The 21,641-nt window shown below is 43.9% G+C and overlaps 1 protein-coding gene across 2 annotated transcripts in view; it reads left to right on the forward strand.

The window, feature by feature from the left end:
• Positions 1 to 21,641, forward strand: part of EFR3B (EFR3 homolog B) — a 137,578-nt gene that overhangs the window by 42,299 nt on the left and 73,638 nt on the right. For both annotated transcript variants that reach the window (XM_070741898.1, XM_070741908.1), the window contains exon 4: positions 17,605 to 17,755. In XM_070741898.1, the coding sequence (XP_070597999.1) occupies positions 17,605 to 17,755 (151 nt within the window). The remainder of the gene's footprint in view (positions 1 to 17,604; positions 17,756 to 21,641) is intronic.

Raw genomic sequence — 21,641 nt, forward strand, 5'->3', positions numbered from 1 at the left:
AGGGGCGGGGCCACAACAGAGAAGGCTCTCCTCCGTGGACTTGCCAGTCTGCATTATTTGGCCGACAGGGCCAGGAGGCCAACTTTATGCGACCTAACCAGTGGCTGTGATACATGAGGCAGAAGACAGTCCCGTAAATACCCCACTTCAATTTTAGCAACCCTTCTAGTCATTTTAGATATGAATGTGGGACATCTGAGAAAATTCATTTTCTCCAGGTTTCTTATTCCTGTAGTGAGGCACAGCAAGGAAGCGACGAAGAGACGGTAGCTAGAAGAGCAGTTGACCTTATTTGTCTCCTTTAAAAGCCCATCTTTAAAAAAATGCACCAGTTAAGCAATTTTTAAAAAATTAAAAATGGGCAAATTAGCAACTAGGTTGGGACATAGGAAGATGCACTGTGCAATACTGAAGCACATCAAGCCTGGACAAATTACATTAGATTCCCAAGCAGAAAAAGATTTTATTCCAGCCCCTGCTATCTTACGATGCCAAGGATTGGAACTACTCTTTTCTCCTTCCATTCTCTGTCCCTGAGCTGCAGTAATTCATTCCCAGATATCAGAACGAGAGTACTTCATGGCAGACACAACAGTACAGAAAGAACAACTGTATTGTTGCAATGTATTTCACAGAATGATGTGTTCAATGCAGTCCTTTCACAGTTGCTAGTCAACCAAGACTGATTTATGCATGGGTTTGCAGCAATCATTAGCTGAATTTTGGGTTTTATTGGGAGGAACCTGAGCTTAGGTTGCAGAAAACGGTTCTCTGTTACGGTTTTCTGGGCTGAATATGTATCCTGATGAAATGAGCAAAATATAGTCTTGTGATTTTAAATAACGTTTCCTTAATAGCCTGGGATGCTTTCCAAATGTCGATCGGGATTATGGGATTGTGGTCCAGTGCACTTGGAAGACACCGCATTGCAGAAGGCAGAAGGAGTTTCTTAACAGGTCCTAAAGTGATAGTGTTTTGCTTCTTGCCACAATTTGACTCAGCTGTCTAAGTCAATTCTGTATCTCTATTCCTTCTCTTAGCACTTGCCGTTCATTTCACAAGTACAGCTGTGTTTTTTTTCCTAAGGAGCTGCTATTTATTGGAAAAAGAAGTACATCCATGTATCTTGTGTAGGCGTATTGCTGCCAAGAATAAACTGCTGTTCCAATTACAATTATTGGATGAACAGATGGTGCATGGTCTGCAAATAGTTTTGGGCTGGAATCCCTTTTTTAATCCCGCCAGCCCAATCCAGATATGTAAATATCCCTCTTTCGTTCACACTATTTTTATTTGCCATAAAGGAGGAAAGAGGAAGAAGCAATATTAAGGCACAAAATTTTAAAAAAATCCAACTCAAAGAAAAGTCTTTTCATCTGAGCTGTTAGTGCTTCAGATTTGTATCAGAGGGTTAAGAAATTATTAACAAAACATTATTAATAATGACAGATGTTAAGTTGGGAGAAAAGATTAAATCCAGTCTACCTCTTAGATAACATTGATAGGTAGCAGCACCTGGTGGATCTTACCTGGACTAGACAGTCAAATCCGATTAGTATTTGAAGGGGAAACAACTGAAAAATTGCAGAGTTGCAGACTAAATGTACGCAAAAAACCATCCTTTGTCGGCTGTGGCGAGGGGGCCATTTGCCCAGGTTCGCCTGGTGCACCAGTTGTGGCCCTATTTGCATAGGGAGTCCTTGCTCACGGTTATTCATGGCCTTATCACCTCGAGGTACGACTACTGCAATACTCTCTACATGGGGCTACCTTTGAAGAGTGTTCAGAGACTTCAAATCATGCAGAATGCAGCCGCTGTTATGGGTCTACCCAGATATTCCCATGTCTGTCCATCACTCTGCGGACTGCACTGGTTGCTGATTGGTTTCCAGACACAATTCATGTTGGTGATGACCTACAAAGCCCTACATGGCATCGGACCAGATTACTTACGGAACCACCTTCTGCTGTATGAATCGCTGCGGCCGGTTAGGTCCCACAGAGTTGGCCTTCTCCAGGTCCCGTCAACCAGACAATGTCGTTTGGCAGGGCCTAGGGGAAGAGCCTTCTCTGTGGGGGTGCCGTCCCTCTGGAATCAGCTCCCCCCGGAGATTCACACTGCCCCCACCCTCCTCGCCTTCCACAAGAGCCTCAAGACCCACCTATGTCACCAGGCTTGGGGCAATTAGACCATGCCCCTCTGACCAGTAAATGTAATGTATGGTGTGATTGGATTGTATGATTGCGTATTACACTAGGGCTTTTAGTTGTAAATTATTAGATTTGTGCTACATGCTTATGTTTGTATCTATTCTGTGGGCCTCCCCAAGTCTTTGGAGAAGGGCAGAATACAAATCTAATAAATAAATAAATAATAATCATCATCATCATCATCATCATCCTGACAGAAGACAGTATATTAGTTTATTAACTGGTGATATAAGAAAGTCTGTTAGATGTATCTGAAAAGAATAAGTATAGGAAAGTTATCCTTTTCATAAGCTATGATGGTTGTGATATGACAGGTTGCATGGCTAGGCACTTTTTAATGATAATTCTATTTCTGTGGATTCCAGAAATCCCCAACCAAAATTATTTTAGATGAATACTGGAGGGAAGGCCTAACTAAGCAGAGCCTCCCAACTCAACATTTTATATCCAGTCAAGATGCATGTTCTGCCAAGGTCCTATTTTTCTTGGTTTTGCTCTCTTCATCTTTCTTTATTTCCTGGTTTCATTTAAAGTACCACAAGGATGATTTAACATGGTTTCAAATATTTGCTGCAATAGCAGCACTGACTGTCAGTTATCACAGTCTGTAAGTGCTCTTGTATTCTCTTCTGACAGGTCATTTATTTATTTTTTTTCCTATTGGCCTGATTGAGCCCTAAGGAGGGTAGGCACCCCTGTGTTTTCTGTTGACGTCATTACAGTACAGAGCAAAACTTGAATCCCTTTTGGCTTTGTTAAATGAAAGAATATATGCTGTTATGTTGCCTCCCGTTGTTGTGGTTAGCTCTGGCCCTGCTCCTGCCCCAAAAGACTGTGGATGTGGGGGAGACATCCACATGCTGCAGGCCTGTTTTGCCCCCAGTGGAATCTGATGATGAAGGTTCCTCTGACCAAGAAGACATGAGTGACAGGGAAGAGGAGAGTGGGGCAGACAGCTCAGAAGGAGATCAATTATCTAGCTCCTCCTTGGATTCAGAACAAGAGTTAATGATACAGCCATGCATGCGGAGAGCGATGCATAGGCAACAACAACTGAGACATTATTATCAAAGAAAATGAGGCCACCTGTGGTTGGGTGGGGCTGTGGTAATTAGTGAGGCTGCTATAAATAGCAGCCTGTGGGTTTGGCCATTGTGGAGGATTATCTGATCGTTGTGTTTCGTGACTGCTTTACTGACTTTGACCTTTTGTGTGCTGCTTTTTCCCCGCTTTGAAACTAAACCAGAGCAAAGTGTGTGTCACTTTGTGAAAGAAGAAGGACTGTGAATTGCCTCACAGCTGCAAGCTAAGTATCACAGAACTGATAAGGGACTTGTACAAATTACCAGTTTGTTTGGAGACGAGTGCTCTTTGCTATACCAAAAGAGGGCTTTGTTTATAAAGAACATTGTTTTGAATTTTCAAATGTATGTGTGTCTGAAATTTGCACCTGTGAATTTTTGGGAGGAGTCTACCAGAGAGCCCGACAGAACACCCGTGCATAACTTCCGTTGCCCGCAGCCAAGGTAATTCTCTTTTTGAGAATGTGTGAGTGCCCTACTGAGGTAGAATATAAATGAAATCAATAATCAAGCTTCTAGTTCTCAAGTTTAACTGAGAAATATGCATAAGAAAGTAAGATCAGATGAATAAATACAACTTCAGTGTTCACACAAGATTCAATGCCCAAACAACACAGGGACTGGAGGCTTCATGCAAAATACTAAGATGTTGCTTTCTCGCAATATGCTGAACAAGAGACAGGAACAGACTGGTCTTGGGTAGCCAGTCTTTAATATGTAAGACTGATTCTGCATTCAAGTCTATTGTGCTCAGTCCCAGTGCCTGGGCAAAGTAATAAGGCCTTTGTCCATTGAAGTGAATGAGATGGCTGACCTGGTGTGTGTTATTTTAAGGACTCCTGTTTGGAAAGGTGCCCATTTGTGCTTTGAGGATGGCATCAGGTATGATTTTGGCAGAGATAGTAGAGTGGTTGCAATCATCATTAAGTAGCTTAATGCTACTGGCTTGTAGATCACAGGTTGTGTGTGTCTCCTGGCCGTAGCGGTTCTCAACCTGGAGGTCGGGACCAGTGTTCCCTCTAATTTTTTTTTTCCTTCCTCTCTTTTTTCTATATGTTTCTCTCTCTTCCTCTCTTCCTCTCTCTCTTTTTTCTATCTGTTTCTCTCTCTTCCTCTCTCTCTCCTTCCCTCTCACTCTTTCCCTCTCGGCTTCTGGGCAGGTTTGGAAAACTCTGAGTTGATGATGATTTTTAAGTGAGCGATTGCTCACTGCTCAGCTTAGAGGGAACTATGGTCGGGACCCCTTTCAGGGTTGAATGACTGTTTCACAGGGGTCACCTACTAAGACCATGAGAAAAGACAAAGTTTGCATGGTGTTAGGAACTAAAGCTTCTATTCTGACGCCTTGGAACATATTTTTTCAATCTGACCAATCAGGCGTTTACAGTGGGGGATGTCCCTTTGACATTCCTGCCAATCAGTTTAAAGCTCTGTTGGGAGAATTGGTGCTAGACTTATGGTTGGGGGTCACCACAACATGAAGAACTGTATTAAGGGGTTGCGGCATTAGAAAGGTTGAGAACCACTGTGGTTAGACGAAAATCCGGCTGCTATAGTGGCCCTCCTACACAAGATGCCTGATGATGACACATCTAGATTGGCAGTGGAGTTTCACGGTATAGGGCAGGGATTGCAAACCTTTTTTTTGCTCGGGTGCCAAAACAGTGTGCGTGTGGTAATGCGCATATGTGTGCTCACACCTATAATGCAGTGCCCTCCCCCTATGCATGTGCACACAATCCCCCCAACGCTTCTGCCCCATACATATGCATGAAGCATCCAGACTTCCAGTCGGCCTGTTGCGTGAGCGGGGGGAGGCCGTGTTCAGAAACCCACTTATGGTTGGGTCGATGGGTTCGTTTTTCACCATCCTCAGGCTTTTTTATTGATTCTTTTATAATAATAACATACAGCATAGAATAGAATAGAATAGAATAGAATAGAATGGGATTTCTCCGTACTGAAGGAGCGGGTCCAGCAGTCACATGGGTTGCTCATGTCCAATCCGGTGGAACTGAGCCTAGTGTTAAAAAAGCTTGCCGGATCCGCCCCTTCCCCAGAATTCGCTCAGTTCGCATATCCTGCGGTTGTATTGTGATAGCTCGTTCGACATTCTAACACCTTCCCTTCGATCTTTTCCTTCAAAAGTAGTAAGAATTGTTTTACCATTATTATTTACTTGCACTAATAGCGCCAGCCGTTTGCGGCTCGGCTTTTTTCCTTTGGAGAAGTTGCGGTTTCGTTTTCCCCCGGCGGTTTTGCCGTGTACGATCCCCGCGGCCGCTTGTGGATTCTTTTAATCCTTTGGCCTGGAGGTCCTGGTGCAAGTATTAATCTATTGATTATTGATTCTTTATTGTATATTATTAAGGGCTTAAGAAATACCTCCTGCGGAGTGAGACGTCTTTCTAGTCTCCTGGACTTAGTCGATCGCTTCCCCTTTAAGAAATATTACGGAGCGATTTTTCGGCGCGAAGGCCTTCGCGCCCTTTTTAAATTTAGGCCTCTCGTGTTGGCCTCCTGCCAGCCGCGTAGGCCTCAGTCCACCGCGTCGATCCCGGAGCGGGCCTTGGGACGCCCAGGCTAAATTCTCCACCGGCTAAGCCTCCAACCAGAGTGCCTTGGTTTACTTAATTAAAAAGTTTAGGGAGGCTGGCCCCGCTGGATTTGGGGACACGAACTCTGGGTTTGCCCAGATTGACCTCAAGTCTCAGCAGCTTCGAGGCCTCGAAGCAGGATCCATTCCTCTTGGGAAGTCCTTGAAATTCTTCTCCTTAATTATTCAGTTATTGGCTCAGCCTTGTCTTCTGTTAATTGTCAGACTATGGCTACTTTTCCCAAGAGAGGCACAACTAAAGGTCCCAGAGAGGCCAGGCCTACAGGCGATGAGATTACTAGTATCCCCCAGGCCTCTTCCTCCTCTTCTCCAGGGGCCCGCCCCTCGACCAAGGTCACCAGGGCCGAGAAGAGAAGGGACCTAGCCCTACAAAGAATCCATGACAAATCAGCAAAACGTTTGAAAGTACAGGCCCAAGTACTCAGTAGTCAAGACCCCCCAGAGGCTTCTAGTCTACCTCCTTCTGGGGTCCCTGTGTTATCTCTGGATGAGCCTAACCTAGACAGACCCCAACCTAACCTATGGGGCATAGGTCCAGAGGAACCAGATATTATGGAAGATTCCCCCCAGCCAGGATCCTCCCAGGCCTTTAGGGATTCTTCTGCCATTCCTGCTGATATTTCTAGTTTACCTCCTGAGTTCCAATCTATTTTTACTGTGTTGTCCAAGGCCATTGATGCCAAACTCTCCACCATCAATGAGCTTCCCTTACCTCCTCCTCCTTCTCGTCCCTCCCGCCCCTTGGGTTCTTCCCCAGCGGTTAGAGCTCCTATTCAGGATGATTCAGATTCTTCTCAGGACGAATATGAGGATATGGAGGATGATGAGGATCCTTTTCAAGGCCTCTCAGAGGATGAGGAATCCCAAATAAAGGTTCCTTCTCCAATTACCATTTTTCCTTCTCAATTATTCAAATCTCTCCTCCTCAAAGCTAGAATTTCTACGGGATTAGCGGCCCAGGAGAAACAAGCCTCCACTTCCACTGATCCCCCGGAGGAGAATTTACCTTACTTCACAGAGGAACAGGAGGATAACGAGGTAATTCCTATGCCTAAATTGTTTAAAGATGCTTTACTCAAACAGTGGGATTTCCCAGCCTCTGGCCTTAATCCCTCCACCAAGGACAGAAAGTTGTACAAACTTTCCTCTTCCTACGAAGAGCTTCTATCCTTTCCCAAACCGGATGAACCTGTCAAGATCCTTCATTCGGCAGCGGCTGTGCCAGGCGAGGCGGAGGAAGTCCTCCGCCCAGAGGACAAGCGGATTGAACAAATGCTCAAAAGAGGATTCACCGCAGATTCCTGGGCCATTAAAAGTTCTGCAGCAGCTTCCTTTTTCTCCAGAGCCATGCTGCTGTGGCTTCGCCAACTTCAACAGCATATTCCTCCCGATGACTTGAGAGGTCAACAAGACTTCAACAAGGTCTTTGCAGCTGCCCAGTACGTGGCTGATGCCACCTTGCAATCTACTAGATTTTCTGCTAAGTCTATTGCAGCTTCTACAACGGCAAGAAGACTCCTATGGATTCGCCCTTGGCAAGCGGGAGTTCGCCAGAAGTGGCAGTTATCCCAGGGACCCTTAAAGCGCGACCTTCTTTTCGGTGATCTTCTGGATCCACTCCTCACGGAAACCACGGACAAGAAGAAAGTTTTGGGTCCAACCACAAAAAAGGCTACCAAAACGCAGTCCTTTCGTCGCCCTGGGCGCCAGCAAGATCAAGCGGCTTCCTATCAGAGACCTCCAGGTCAGTATTCCCCCCGCTTTCGTTCCCAAGGTAGGAACTCCAGGGGCAGAGGTTTTCGCTTCCAAAGGGGAGCGTCCTCTAACAGGGCTTCAAAAAAACCTAGATGGTAATCTTTCCTCTATTCCCATAGGGGGTCGCCTAGCTCATTTCGCCTCTAATTGGCGTCTCACCTCCAAGGACCCCTGGGTCATTGACACTGTTCAAACAGGCCTTCTTTTAGAATTTATTTCTCCTCCCCCGAAACGTTTTATTTCCTGCCCTTCTCCCAGGTCCTCCTCAGATTGTAACCGTATGGAGGAGGCCATTTCTCATCTATTGTCCATCAGAGCCATTCAACCGGTTCCTTCCGGTCAGAAGGGCCTAGGTTTTTACTCCATCCTATTTATGGTTCCAAAGTCCTCCGGAGGTTGGAGAGCTATTTTGGATTTAAAGAAGCTAAACCTATTCATCAAATATAGGAAGTTTAAGATGCACTCCTTATCTTCTATTTTGGCCGCCATCCACACGGGAGATTTCATGGTTTCCTTAGACCTCACTGAGGCCTACCTCCACATTCCTATAGCCAAATGCCACAGAAAATTTTTACGTTTTTCCTTTCAAGGCAGGCATTTCCAGTATAGGGCGATGCCATTTGGCCTTTCCTCGGCCCCTCGGGTCTTTACAAAGCTCTTGGGGTCCCTGACGGCCTATATCCGGGCGTCTCCCATCCACATTTTATGTTATCTTGATGATATTTTGATTCATGGGAACTCCCTAGAGAAAGTGAAAACAGACCTTTCTGTCACCATGTCAGTCCTTCAGGACCATGGATTTTCCATCAACTTTGATAAAAGTCACCTCCAACCTTCCACATCCATCTCACACCTGGGATCCATTATTAATTCAGAATCCTCCCAGGTTTTTCTCTCTCCCGAGAGAAAACTCAGTATAGGGGAGTTAATTTCTAACATTTTATCTAATTCTTCAGTATCCATAGTAACTCTGTCTTCCCTTTTGGGGAAGATGGTGTCATGCATAGGCATCATTCCCTGGGCTCGCCTTCATGCTAGGGAACTCCAGTGGCTCCTATTACCCTTTCAGAGATCGGGGCACAGCAACTCAAATCGGCGCATTGTCATCCCACCAAGTGTTCGCAGATCCTTCAAGTGGTGGAAGTCTCCGGCCATGGACAAAGGATCCCCGTTCAGGTGCCCGGATCAATTTGTCATCACCACAGATGCCAGTCTATCGGGATGGGGCGCCCACGCCCAGGGGATGATAGCCCAGGGCACGTGGTCCCCGGAGGAAGCTTCCAGGCCAATCAATTGGCTAGAGTTAAGAGCCGTTTCCCTGGCTCTGAAACATTTCTCTCCTCGCATTCCCAACCGGCACGTTCTCATTCTCACCGACAACATTGCCACAAAAAGCCATATCTGCAGACAGGGGGGCACGAGATCCAAGGCCCTCATGAGGGAGGCCCTCAAGTTAGGCCTTTGGGCGGAAAAACATCTTCGGTCGCTCCTAGCCGACCACATCTCGGGGAGCCTCAACGTTCAGGCGGATTGGCTATCTCGAGCAACGATAGACCCAGGAGAGTGGAACCTCCATCAAGACCTGTTCCATCAAATCAGCCTCAGATTCGGCCTTCCAATCCTGGATCTCTTCGCGACCAATGCGAACGCCCAACTCCCTCGCTTCTTTTCCAGATTCCCATCCCCGGGAGCGGAAGCAATCAATGCCCTCCGGAGTCCATGGCCTCCAGGCCTACTCTACGCATTTCCTCCAATTCCAATTCTCCCGGACGTGATTCACAAGGTCCTCACCGAGAGGGCCCGAGTAATCTTAATCGCCCCTCATTGGCCCCGCCGGCCCTGGTTCGCGGATCTCCAACAGCTGTCCGTCCAGGACCCTTGGCGACTCCCCGTTTCGGGGGATATGCTGCGGCAGGGGGCCTCATTCCATCCAGACCCGGAGTGGTTCCACCTCACCGCCTGGCTGTTATCAGGAGAGACTTAGAACTGCGTGGTCATGACCCCGATTCAGTGGAGGTCATTTTAAAGGCCAGGAGGGGTTCGACCAATCGAATCTACGACCACACGTGGTCCAAGTTTCACCAGTGGTGTCTACAGGAAGGTCTCTCCCCTCTGTGCATCCCCATACACAGAATTATTTCCTTCCTTTTGCAAGGCTTCCATAAAGGACTTTCCACCAGCACCCTCCGGCGTCATCTGGCAGCCATTTCATCTGTCCTAGGGGGTCCCCGCAGACAGCCTCTCCGATCCTTCCCTGAAGTTCAGGAATTCCTCAAGGGCATAGCCAACCTCAGACCTTCCAAGGTCCACAGGTATCCATCCTGGGATTTGCCACGGGTTCTCCATTCCCTCACGCAGGCACCATACGAACCCCTAAAATCGGCGTCCCTCAGGTACCTATCCTTTAAGGTAGCATTCCTGGTGGCTATTACCTCTGCCCGACGCATTTCGGAGCTGGCTGCCCTCTCAATCAGGCAGGACCTTTGTCAATTTCATCAGGACAAGGTAGTCTTGCGACTGGACCCCACCTTCTTACCCAAGGTCAGTTCCATGTTCCACAGATCTCAGGATATTGTCCTACCTTCCTTCTGCCTCCAACGAGACCATCCCTTGGCAATTAGATGGCACACCCTGGATCTCATCAGAGCGCTGAGAATCTATATCCAACGCACAGGACCCTTTCGGAGGTCAGAAGCACTTTTTATAGCCTATCACCCCAGAGTCATGGGTGCCAAAGTGTCTTCAACAGTAATAGGCCGTTGGATCAGAGGGACTATATCTAAGGCCTATGAGTCGGCCTCCCTCTCAGTTCCAAGGAACATCACAGCGCATTCCACCAGGAGCGCAGCCACCTCGGCCGCTTGGGCGACTCAAGCCCCGTTGGAGGAGGTCTGCAAAGCAGCCACTTGGGCCTCGCCAAATTCCTTCATCAGGCACTACAAGATTGATTCTTACGCTTCAGCGGACGCTGCCTTCGGCAGAAGGGTACTCCAATCCGTTATCTCACACGATAGCAATCTAATCCCACCCTAGGGACCATCTATTGGGTATGTCCCATGTGACTGCTGGACCCGCTCCTTCAGTACGGAGAATAGGCGTTGATTGCTTACCTGAACGCCTCTTCTCGTACGGTGAGCGGGTACAGCAGTCACTTCCCGCCCTTGTATGTGTCTTCTTTACCTTTCTATATCTTTCTTCCTCTAACAATGAGAGTTGAACACTACAGAGCTTCACAGCTGAGCCTAGTCTATGGATTCGCGAATTCTGGGGAAGGGGCGGATCCGGCAAGCTTTTTTAACACTAGGCTCAGTTCCACCGGATTGGACATGAGCAACCCATGTGACTGCTGTACCCGCTCACCGTACGAGAAGAGGCGTTCAGGTAAGCAATCAACGCCTATTTTATTGGCCAAGTGTGATTAGACACACAAGGAATTTGTCTTAGCGCATATGCTCTCAGTGTACATAAAAGAAAAAGATACATTTGTCAAGAATCATGCTGTACAACACTTAATGATTGTCATAGGGGTCAAATAAGCAATGAAGAAACAATCAATATTAATAAAAATCTTATTAACAAGTTACAGTCATATAGTCCTAAGTGGGAGGAAAAGGATGATAGGAATGATGAGGAAAACTAGTAGAAATAGAAGAGCAGATTTAGTAAAAAAAAGTCTGACAGTGTTGAGAGAATTATTTGTTTAGCAGAGTGATGGCGTTCAGGAAAAAAACTGTTCTTGTGTCTGGTTGTCTTGGTGTGCAGTGCTCTGTAGCGACGTTTTGAGGGTAGGAGTTGAAACAGTTTGTATCCAGGATGTGAGGGGTCAGTAAATATTTTCACCGTCCTCTTTTTGACTCGTGCAGTATACAGGTCCTCAATGGAAGGCAGGTTGGCAGCAATTGTTTTTTCTGCAGTTCTGATTTTCCTCTGAAGTCAGCAAATATTTTCCCCGCCCTCTTTTTGACTCGTGCTCTATGTCAGCTGCAGTGTGCATGCCTGCTGGCCAGCTGATTTTCGGCCTTGGGGAAGGCTATTTCGCCCTCCAGAGGGAAGCTTTCCTGAAGCCCTGGGGTGCAAAAAACCAGCCAATGGGCAAACTGGAAGTTTGGTAAAAGTGAGGCCCTTGCACATGCGCGGGGGATTGTGGGCATGTGCATGTGCAGCGCAAGAGGGCACATGCATGCAGGGAAGGGGTGTGGGCACTTGCATGCATTCTACCACACACACATACAACCTTTTGGCAAACGAGCCAAAAATGGTTTGCCATCACAGACCTGTAAAATGGATCATAGCACAGGGCTGGGTGATTTGCAAATATCTCTGCAGAGCCTTAATATTTAGTGTACTGAGTGTTGTTGCTGTCAAATAGTAACACCTAATGAGACCCAGAAAGTATGCCTTCTCTGTCAGAATGACCCTGTCCTGGGGAATAGTATACCACCCAAGATTCAGATTCTATAAGATTCTATAAAAACTTGTAAGCCTGGCTTTTCCCCAAGCACAGGGTCAAAATCATTAGATTACCCTGTCCTATTCCATATTTTGTAACTGGGATATGTTTGTGGTTTGACCTCAATTATATTGCTATTAGAGTATGCCTTTCTGTGTTTAATTAGTTTTTTTATGTTTAGGCAAGCTCCTGGGAGTCAGTATTTAGGAGGTGAATAGCCATATAAATCATATGAATAAACAGTTTGGTCCCATTTTAGCCTAGTCCACAGCGTCTCACACACACTTCCAATCGATTGGAAAGAATAATTGAAGATATCAGGCCCAAACCTCTGCTCAGAGCAAGAATCCAAATTAAACCATCCATAATGAATGGCTGTCTAGAAAAAAAAAACCTTATTATTATTCATAAGGAAAAAATAATAAGAGGCTTTTATCATAAGTCAACCCTTGAGTCATATTAATACTGTCCGCACTAATTGGCAATTGTTCTCCAGGTATGTAGGTAAGGGAATATCTCATCTCCAGTTCTTTAGATATATTGAAGACTGAACCTGGGATCTTCTATGTGCTCTATCCCTATGCTACAATTTTACTCTGAGTCCCTCCACTGAGTCCCTTTCCTTTCCAACAGTAATTGGCATATTTCAAATCTTGACATTTTTTCTGTCCAGTGAATTATTTCACACTAGCTAAATGAGTGGAATCAGGTGCATAACTAATCTTGTAAGGTTAACAGGGCTGCCCTGGTTAATTAATATTAGGTTGAACTACATCCTATGAATTTTGGGGTGGTTGAACAGAACCAGAAACTTGTAACTCCACCAAATTACTTCTATAACTTTGTTTTAAAATAATGCGTGAGTGCAGTCATCAGGAATTTAGTATCTCTCAAGATACTTTGTACCTTTTCATTAATATATAGTTATTAATATTAGATAACCGCCCGCATCCTTCTTGCCTTTCGTAAGTTGTTGAAAACTCACCTTTGCCGCCAGGCATGGGGAAATTGAGACCTCCCATAATTACTGCTTTATGTATGATTTGGCTGGGTTGTATGATTATTTTATTAATAAGGGTTTTTAAATTGTGTTTTTAGATATTGGATTTGTACTTTGTTATTATTGTTGTGCGCCGCCCCATGGGGCAGCATACAAATATAATAATGATGATGATGATGATGATGTTGTTGTATGGCACCCCGAGTTGCTTTGAGAAGGGCGGCATAGAAGTCTAATAAAACAAACAAACAAACAAATGTGCTTGAAGAAATTGATATTTTTCAACTTTTGATGCACCCAATTCTTCCTTTCGAACTAGTGCATGAATTAGGATGTGACTATCCACCAACTTTTATGCTTCAAAATCACTCCAGCCTAGTTCAGGATATCCAAACTTTGTATTTGAGTATTTGAGGATATTTCCAGACCTGTTTGGAAAGCAAACAGTTTATCAAAATACATTTTGAAATATGTTTCTACAGAAATAAAATGGAACAATTTAGGATGAACATCTGTGAAAGTGCTACTGGTTAAAAATAGGCTGATTTGTCAGTCCACATTAAGATAAATGGCAACGCTATGTCGCTGCATTTTCACCCACACCCACACAGAAACACTGATGGACCTTATCCGTGCACATTACCACATAGTTGGCATTTTGCTGTTGAGTTTGGAAACCTTGAAGTGATCCACTTTAAGACTCTCTACAATCCAAATAAGACACAGTGGCAGTGTGTGTCGTATTCCAGTTCACCCTTTTCCCAAGCCCATTGAAAGTGAAAAGCACTAAAGCGCTCTTGTTGAAAAAGGAGAAACTTGTGTTTGGTTAGTTAGTTAGTTAGTTAGTTAGTTAGTTAGTTAGTTATTTATTTATTTATTTATTTATTTATTTATTTATTTATTTATTTATTTATTTATTTATTTATTTATTTATTTATTTATTTATTTATTTATTTGTATGCCGCCCCTCTCCGCAGACTTGGGGCGGCTCACAGCATAGCACAACAATTTATAACAAATCTAAATATAATTTAAAATATTTAAAAGAACCCCATTTTGCTAACAGACACACACTCAAACATACCATACATAAATTGTACATGCCCGGGGGAGGTGTTTCAGTTTCCCCATGCCTGACGACAAAGGTGGGTTTTAAGGAGTTTACGGAAGGCAGGGAGAGTAGGGGCAGTTCTAATCTCCGGGGGGAGTTGGTTCCAGAGGGTCGGGGCCGCCACAGAGAAGGCTCTTCCCCTGAGGCCCGCCAACCAACATTGTTTAGTTGACGGGACCCGGAGAAGGCCCACTCTGTGGGACCTAATCGGTCGCTGGGATTCGTGCGGCAGAAGGCGGTCTCGGAGATATTCTGGTCCAGTGCCATGAAGGGCTTTAAAGGTCATAACCAACACTTTGAATTGTGACCGGAAATTGATCGGCAGCCAATGCAGACTGCGGAGTGATGGTGAAACATGGGCATACCTAGGTAAGCCCATGACCGCTCTCGCAGCTGCATTCTGCACGATCTGAAGTTTCCGAACACTTTTCAAAGGTAGCCCCATGTAGAGAGCATTACAGTAGTCGAACCTCGAGGTGATGAGGGCATGAGTGACTGTGAGCAATGAGTCCCGGTCCAGATAGGGCCGCAACTGGTGCACCAGGCAAACCTGGGCAAACGCCCCCCTCGCCACAGCTGAAAGATGGTTCTCTAATGTGAGCTGTGGATCGAGGAGGACGCCCAAGTTGCGGACCCTCTCCGAGGGGGTCAATGATTCCCCCCCCAGGGTAATGGACGGACAGATGGGATTGTCCTTGGGAGGCAAAACCCACAGCCACTCCGTCTTATCCGGGTTGAGTTTGAGTCTGTTGACACCCATCCAGGCCCCAACAGCCTCCAGACACCGGCACATCACTTCCACTGCTTCGTTGACTGGACATGCCCCTTATTCTAGTTTACAGATAGAAAAAATATATGGGGTGAGGTATCATCAGTACGCTGATGATACCCAGCTGTACATCTCCACCCCATGTCCAGTCAGTGAAGCAGTGGAAGTGATGTGCCAGTGCCTGGAGGCTGTTGGGGTCTGGGTGGGTGTCAACAAGCTCAAATTCAACCCTGATAAGACGGAGTGGCTGTGGGTTTTGCCTCCCAAGGACAATTCCATCTGTCCGTTCATTACCCTGGGGGGGGGATTATTGACTCCCTCGGAGAGGGTCTGCAACTGGGGCGTCCTCCTCGATTTACAGCTAACATTAGAGCACCATCTTTCAGCTGTGGCGAGGAGGGTGTTTGCCCAGGTTCACCTGGTGCACCAGTTGCGGCCCTATTTGGACCAGGAGTCACTGCTCACAGTCACTCACGCCCTCATCACCTCGAGGTTTGACTACTGTAACACTCTCTACATGGGGCTACCTTTGAAAAGTGTTCGGAAACTTCAGATCGTGCAGAATGCGGCTGCAAGAGCAATCATGGGCTTCCCCAAATATGCCCATGTTTCATCAACACTCCGCAGTCTGCACTGGTTGCCGATCAGTTTCCGGTCATAATTCAAAGTGTTGGTTATGACCTACATGGCATCGGACCAGAATACCTTCGGGACCGCCTTCTGACGCACAAATCCCAGCAACCGATTAGGTCCCATAGAGTTGGCCTTCTCCGGGTCCCGTCAACTAAGCAATGCCATCTGGCGGGGTCGAGGGGAAGAGCCTTCTCTGTGGCGGCCCCGGCCCTCTGGAATCAACTTCCCCAGAGATTAGAACTGCCCCCACCCTCCTTGCCTTTCACAAGCTCCTAAAAACCCACCTATGTCACCAGGCATGGGGAAGTTGATATGCCCCTTAGCTACTATGATTTATGTATGGTTTGCTTGGGTTGTGTGATTAATTTTTTATGATAAGGGTTTTATTCTGTTTTTAATATTGGATTTGTACATTGTGTATTATGTTGTGAGATGCCCCAAGTCTTCGGAGAGGGGCGGCATACAAATCTAATAAATTATTATTATTATTATTATTATTATTATTATTATTATTATTATTAACCTTAAGGCAGTGCCCTTCCCTCCCTGCATCTTTGCCAGTAAAATCAAATTCGTGAACTCACCCTTTTCTGTATACGACCTTTAGGGGTTTTAACCTGTCCCCACCTTTCTCCTACTGTTTTCATGTAGTTGATCCAAATCATGATCTATATGTTCTCTTCCAGTTGCAGTTTGCTGTGTCCCAAAAGCCTCTCCTTCTGTAAGGGAAAAGACACACAAGTATATTTCAGGATCTGGATTTCTCAGACAATTTCTTTTCTATTGGCAGCTGGATTTACACAATATTCTACCGAAACCTAATGGGGTTAGGTCAGTGTTTCCCAACCTTGGGAACTTGAAGATATTTGGACTTCAACTCCCAGAATTCCGCAGCCAGCGAATGCTGGCTGGGGAATTCTGGGAGTTGAAGTCCAGGTATCTTCAAATTCCCAAGGTTGGGAAACACTGGGTTAGGTAGTGCTGGTTCAGCTTGTGGCTTAAGCATATATATCTTTTATACTGTGTTTAATAAAGACCTGGTAAAAAGTAGATTTTAATTTTCAGCCAGCCATGAATCCCCTTGGCTGATTCTCTCATTTGAATGAACAATGGAAGGAGATCATCAGGAAAAGAAAGGTTGAAATATTATACTGTTTATTAGATGGGACAAAACTATGTAAATCCTTGTAAAATAGCAATAACATATATAACATATATTTCTTTTCTTTTTTTACCTTTACTTGTTCTTCTTCCTTTTGTTAACACGATCTATAGGATTTTTATTTCCATTTTTTGACTTCTGAAAAGAGCGGAGCAGTATGGGCTCCTTTTTTATGTTGTATGTTTCTGTGTATGTCTTTGTTTTGTCTTGAAAAATCAATTTTAAAAAATTAAAATAAAAGGAAGGGGAAGGTTGAATAAAAATCAAAGTTCATCCCCATACCTAAAAATGTATTTCACTTTGGCTGGGCTACTGGAAAGTTTGTCCATCTGTGGCAGCTTGCTTATTTATGATTTGATTTGATTTGTATGCCGCCCCTCTCTGCAGACTCAGGGCGGCTAACAACAACAATAAAACAACATGAAACAAATCTAATATTAAAAATAACTAAAAACCCTTATTAAAACCAAACATACATGCAAACATACCATGCATAAATTGTATGGGCCTGAGAGGGGGAAGGAATATTTCAGTTCCCCCATGCCTGACGACAAAGGTGGGTTTTAAGGAGTTACGAAAGGCAAGGAGGTTGGGGGCAATTCTAATCTCTGGGGGGAGCTGGTTCCAGAGGGTCGGGGCCACCACAGAGAAGGCTCTTCCCCTGGGTCCCGCCAACCGACATTGTTTGGTCGACGGGACCCGGAGAAGGCCAACTCTGTGGGACCTAATCAGTCGCTTTCTCTAACTTTAATCTTCTGGATGATTTGGGGCAATCTCTTACTTTGGATGTACTTTTATACCAAACTACCCACAGGTATGTGTGCATTGCAATGGAAGCTTTGGATCAGCTATTGATGGCCTGCCACTGCCAGAGCATCAATCTCTTTGTGGAGAGTTTCTTGAAGATGGTGGCCAAGCTGCTGGAATCGGAGAAGCCTGACTTGCAAATCCTTGGCACTAATTCGGTAAGCATTTCCTTTGGACATGGTCTGGAAGAGACTAATAATGATATCCCTAGGATGGGGTTGGCAAAGTTGGCTCTTCTATGATGTGGACTTCAACTCCCAGAAATCATGAGCTAGCATGATTGGCACAGGAATTCTGGGAGTTGAAGTCCACAAGTCATAGAAGAGCCAACTTTGCCTACCCCTGCCCTAAGAATATTAAGATAGGCCGACATCTATCGTAAAATGGGAATTTAATAAAGTATCTAAGCTACTGAGCATTGAATTTGAAAGATTCCAGTTGTTGTTATCCTGTTTCAAATAGTAATTCACAGATTTAACAGATTAACAGAATTGGAAGGGGCTTTGTAGGTCATCTAGTCCAAGCCCATGGCCAAGCAGGAGATCCTACATTTCCAGCCAGGCTGGAGAATTCTGGGAGTTGAGGTCCACAAGTCTTTAAAGTTGCCAAGTTTGAAGACCTCTGGTCTAAAATATTCTATTGATTTCTGAAAATATCTTAATTGTCAAGGGGAAAATTATTTAAACTTCATCTCACCCATTTTTTGGAATCAGTATTATACATGCAATTGATAAGCCAAGGTTAGGCCTTCATCTAAGGATAGTTGCATATCTTCCACCCTGATGTGATGGTTAATGAGTCTTCTCTGGCCAGATCAGATGATCTAAATCCCAATGTGGCAGGGCAGAAATTAGTGCAACTTCCTTCCCTTCTCTTTGCATGGCCAAAAGAAAGAAGAAACCGAATAGAATTATAAATTAGAATTAGAATAGAATAGAATAGAATGAAGGTATAACAAGCAGGAAGAGGGAGATTGTGATCCTGCTGTATAGAGCACTGGTGAGACCACATTTGGAATACTGTGTTCAGTTCTGGAGACCTCACCTACAAAAAGATATTGATAAAATTAAACGGGTCCAAAGGCAAGCTACAAAAATGGTGGAAGGTCTTATCAGGAGAGACTTAATGAACTCAATCTGTATAGTCTGGAGGACAGAAGGGAAAGGGGGGGGGACATGATCGAAACATTTAAATATGTTAAAGGGTTAATTAAGGTTCAGGAGGGAAGTATTTTTAATAGGAAAGTGAACACAAGAACAAGGGGGCACAATCTGAGGTTAGTTGGGGGAAAGATCAGAAGCAAGACAAGAAAATGTTATTTTACTGAAAGAATAGTAGATACTTGGAACAAACTTCCAGCAGACATGGTTGGTAAATCCACAGTAACTGAATTTAAACATGCCTGAGATAAACGTATATCCATCCTAAGATAAAATACAGGAAAGAGTACAAGGGCAGACTAGATGGACCATGAGGTCTTTTTCTGCCGTCAATCGTCTATGTTTCTAATAGCTTTATTGGCCATGTAATTGGACACAAAAGGAACTTATCAATGGGGCCTATGATCTCAATGTAAATAAAACATATCCAGAAGAAATAAATGTTAGGTGGGACATAACGATATGGAAGTCTGCCTTTCCCATCAGCTGACTGGAAAGGCAATAAAGGTAGAAATGAAAAGAGAACCAATAAAAAATGATTTGGTGTATTGCAGCAGACAGCTCTCTCTGCTTCTGATAATTGCAAAATGTCTCATGTGGTTGACCAGATGCGAGTCTCCTAATCCAAGTTTATTGTTTGGGAGGGAATCAGAAATGAACAGGAGTGATTTAGAGGTAAGAGTCTTTGAAGAGAGAGTTGTTGGATTTGAAGAAAGAGTTGATAATGCGCGTAACACCTGTGCTTTTGCTTGAACTGTAAAGATTCATTAGCAATCAACAGCCTCCGATCTATCCAGTACAGGAGCAGAGGAGATGACAAGAGAAGTACAGTATAGAAATTCATTGTAATGTAATGTCAGTGCCTTTAACTTAATAAAGGTAAATGGGGGAAGAAAAGTAAAAGGACAAAGTGGGTGATGTAGAGGCAGAAAGATCTAAACAGCATTTGAGCTCCACCATAATTAGATGTCTGCAAACATTGGAGTCCATGACACGTGAATCACTCGGTAGCCATCTAAACAAAGACAGATGTTCCAGTCTGTGAATAGAGAAAAGACAGATGTTCCAGTCTGTGAATAGAGAAATCATGCAGCCTGAACACTCTCCTTTATCCCCTATGATTTATTTACAAGTGTATCCAGGAGACGCGGAATAACTCATAATGATGTACAATGTCCGTAATATTTGCTAGCACAGTACTATTAAATTAGAAGGGGAAGGGTCACAATGATGAGAAATACACAACAAAAGCAGGTTTAAGAATATGTATCTTTAAACGTTCAGTCGGTACACATACACAATATGCTGTTTGTTACTGAAGAACTGCATTCATAAAGAAGACTAAACTGTGAAAAAGCGAAATATTTATTATGTGCTACTGTATGTGCAACATCATCTGTGATTAATCGATTTAGGTATCACTCCACTTCAAACTGATTCTGGGCGATGTACAAATAAAGCCAAACAAAATAGAAAATATAATAATTATAAAATAATACATTAAAAAATAAGAACCAATTAACCACATCCACATCTCCAAACAATCTCACTGATGCAAGTATTTGTCTACCCTAATCCAAGACCTCCTGTTGGAAAAAAAAGAAAATAAATATAGGTCATAATGTTCATACAGAACATTAGGAATTAGCCATGCTGCCCATGTCATTTGCAAAAAAGACTTTGAAGCACTGTAAGTCAAAGAGAAGACTTAAGAGACTACAGTACCACTACTGTCATTGTAAGGCCCAGATGTTTATGTAGAGATTGAGTAATTCATTCCAGAAACTCAGCTTTGTGCCAGTTTAGATCACATGCAGATGAACAAAGATCATATGATCCTTGAAAGATTCTCATACGTAGATATTAATGTTTCAACTAATAGCAGATCATATAAACATCATAGAAAGGAATCCCACTTAATATTATTATTATTATTATTATTATTATTATTATTATTATTATTATTTATTTGATTTGTATGCCGCCCCTCTCCGAAGACTCGGGGCGGCTCACAACAGTAATAGAAACAATATAACAGTGAAACAAATCTAATATTAAAAATAAAACATATATAAAACCCCAGCAATTAACATGCAGATTATTTTTAATTTTTTATTATTAACTTCTGGCACTTTTACTCAATTACAGTGGTCTTGAGTCCCCTGAAGATGAATTCTTCCTTCAAGCTCACACAGGAAAGATTGTGGGGTTTTTTTTAAGATGGCAGCTGCTGCAATATTTTTCTGCCTAATTTTTAAGAAATCCTGTTTTCCTCTCCCTTCAAAGCACTTCCTTTAGAATGGTGCCTGCTTTGAAAAGTAATCACTTGAGCTAGATAGTGTTCATCATAATACGCAGAGCTGAACAAATCTGCTTTATGAATTGTCATGCCCTCCTCGTTCCATATGTACACCCACATTCTTTTTGTATATTTTTCTTCATATGTTTAAATTCATTTCCCATTCCAAAAGCTCCCGAGGCAAGGGGGAGTTTTGCCATCTGCCAAGACGGGTATCATCAATAGGTATGGAAAATACCACTGCCTTTTGATTATGTAAGATGCTAGCATCAGGTTAATACCCAAATGGGAAGAATGGTGGATTTTTATTTTATTTTATTTTAAAAAACCTATTTTCTCTTCAGCCTAAGATAGTCCCATAGTAATCTATAAGACTGGCACTTTTCTGTGGTGACGTTTTGAAAAAAATAGCACCTGCAAATCATGAACTGGGACAGGTGGGGATTAAAAATGCCTTTTATGAAAATTATGGCTTAAATTCATGCTTTGCAGCTACTAGAGGAAAAATAATCAAAATTCAGAGTCAGGTGATTATCATAAAGCAGAGAACATACTTTTACCATTGGCCTGGCAATCCACCTAAGT

Source organism: Erythrolamprus reginae, chromosome 1 (assembly GCF_031021105.1).
Source record: "Erythrolamprus reginae isolate rEryReg1 chromosome 1, rEryReg1.hap1, whole genome shotgun sequence".
NCBI lineage: Eukaryota > Metazoa > Chordata > Lepidosauria > Squamata > Dipsadidae > Erythrolamprus > Erythrolamprus reginae.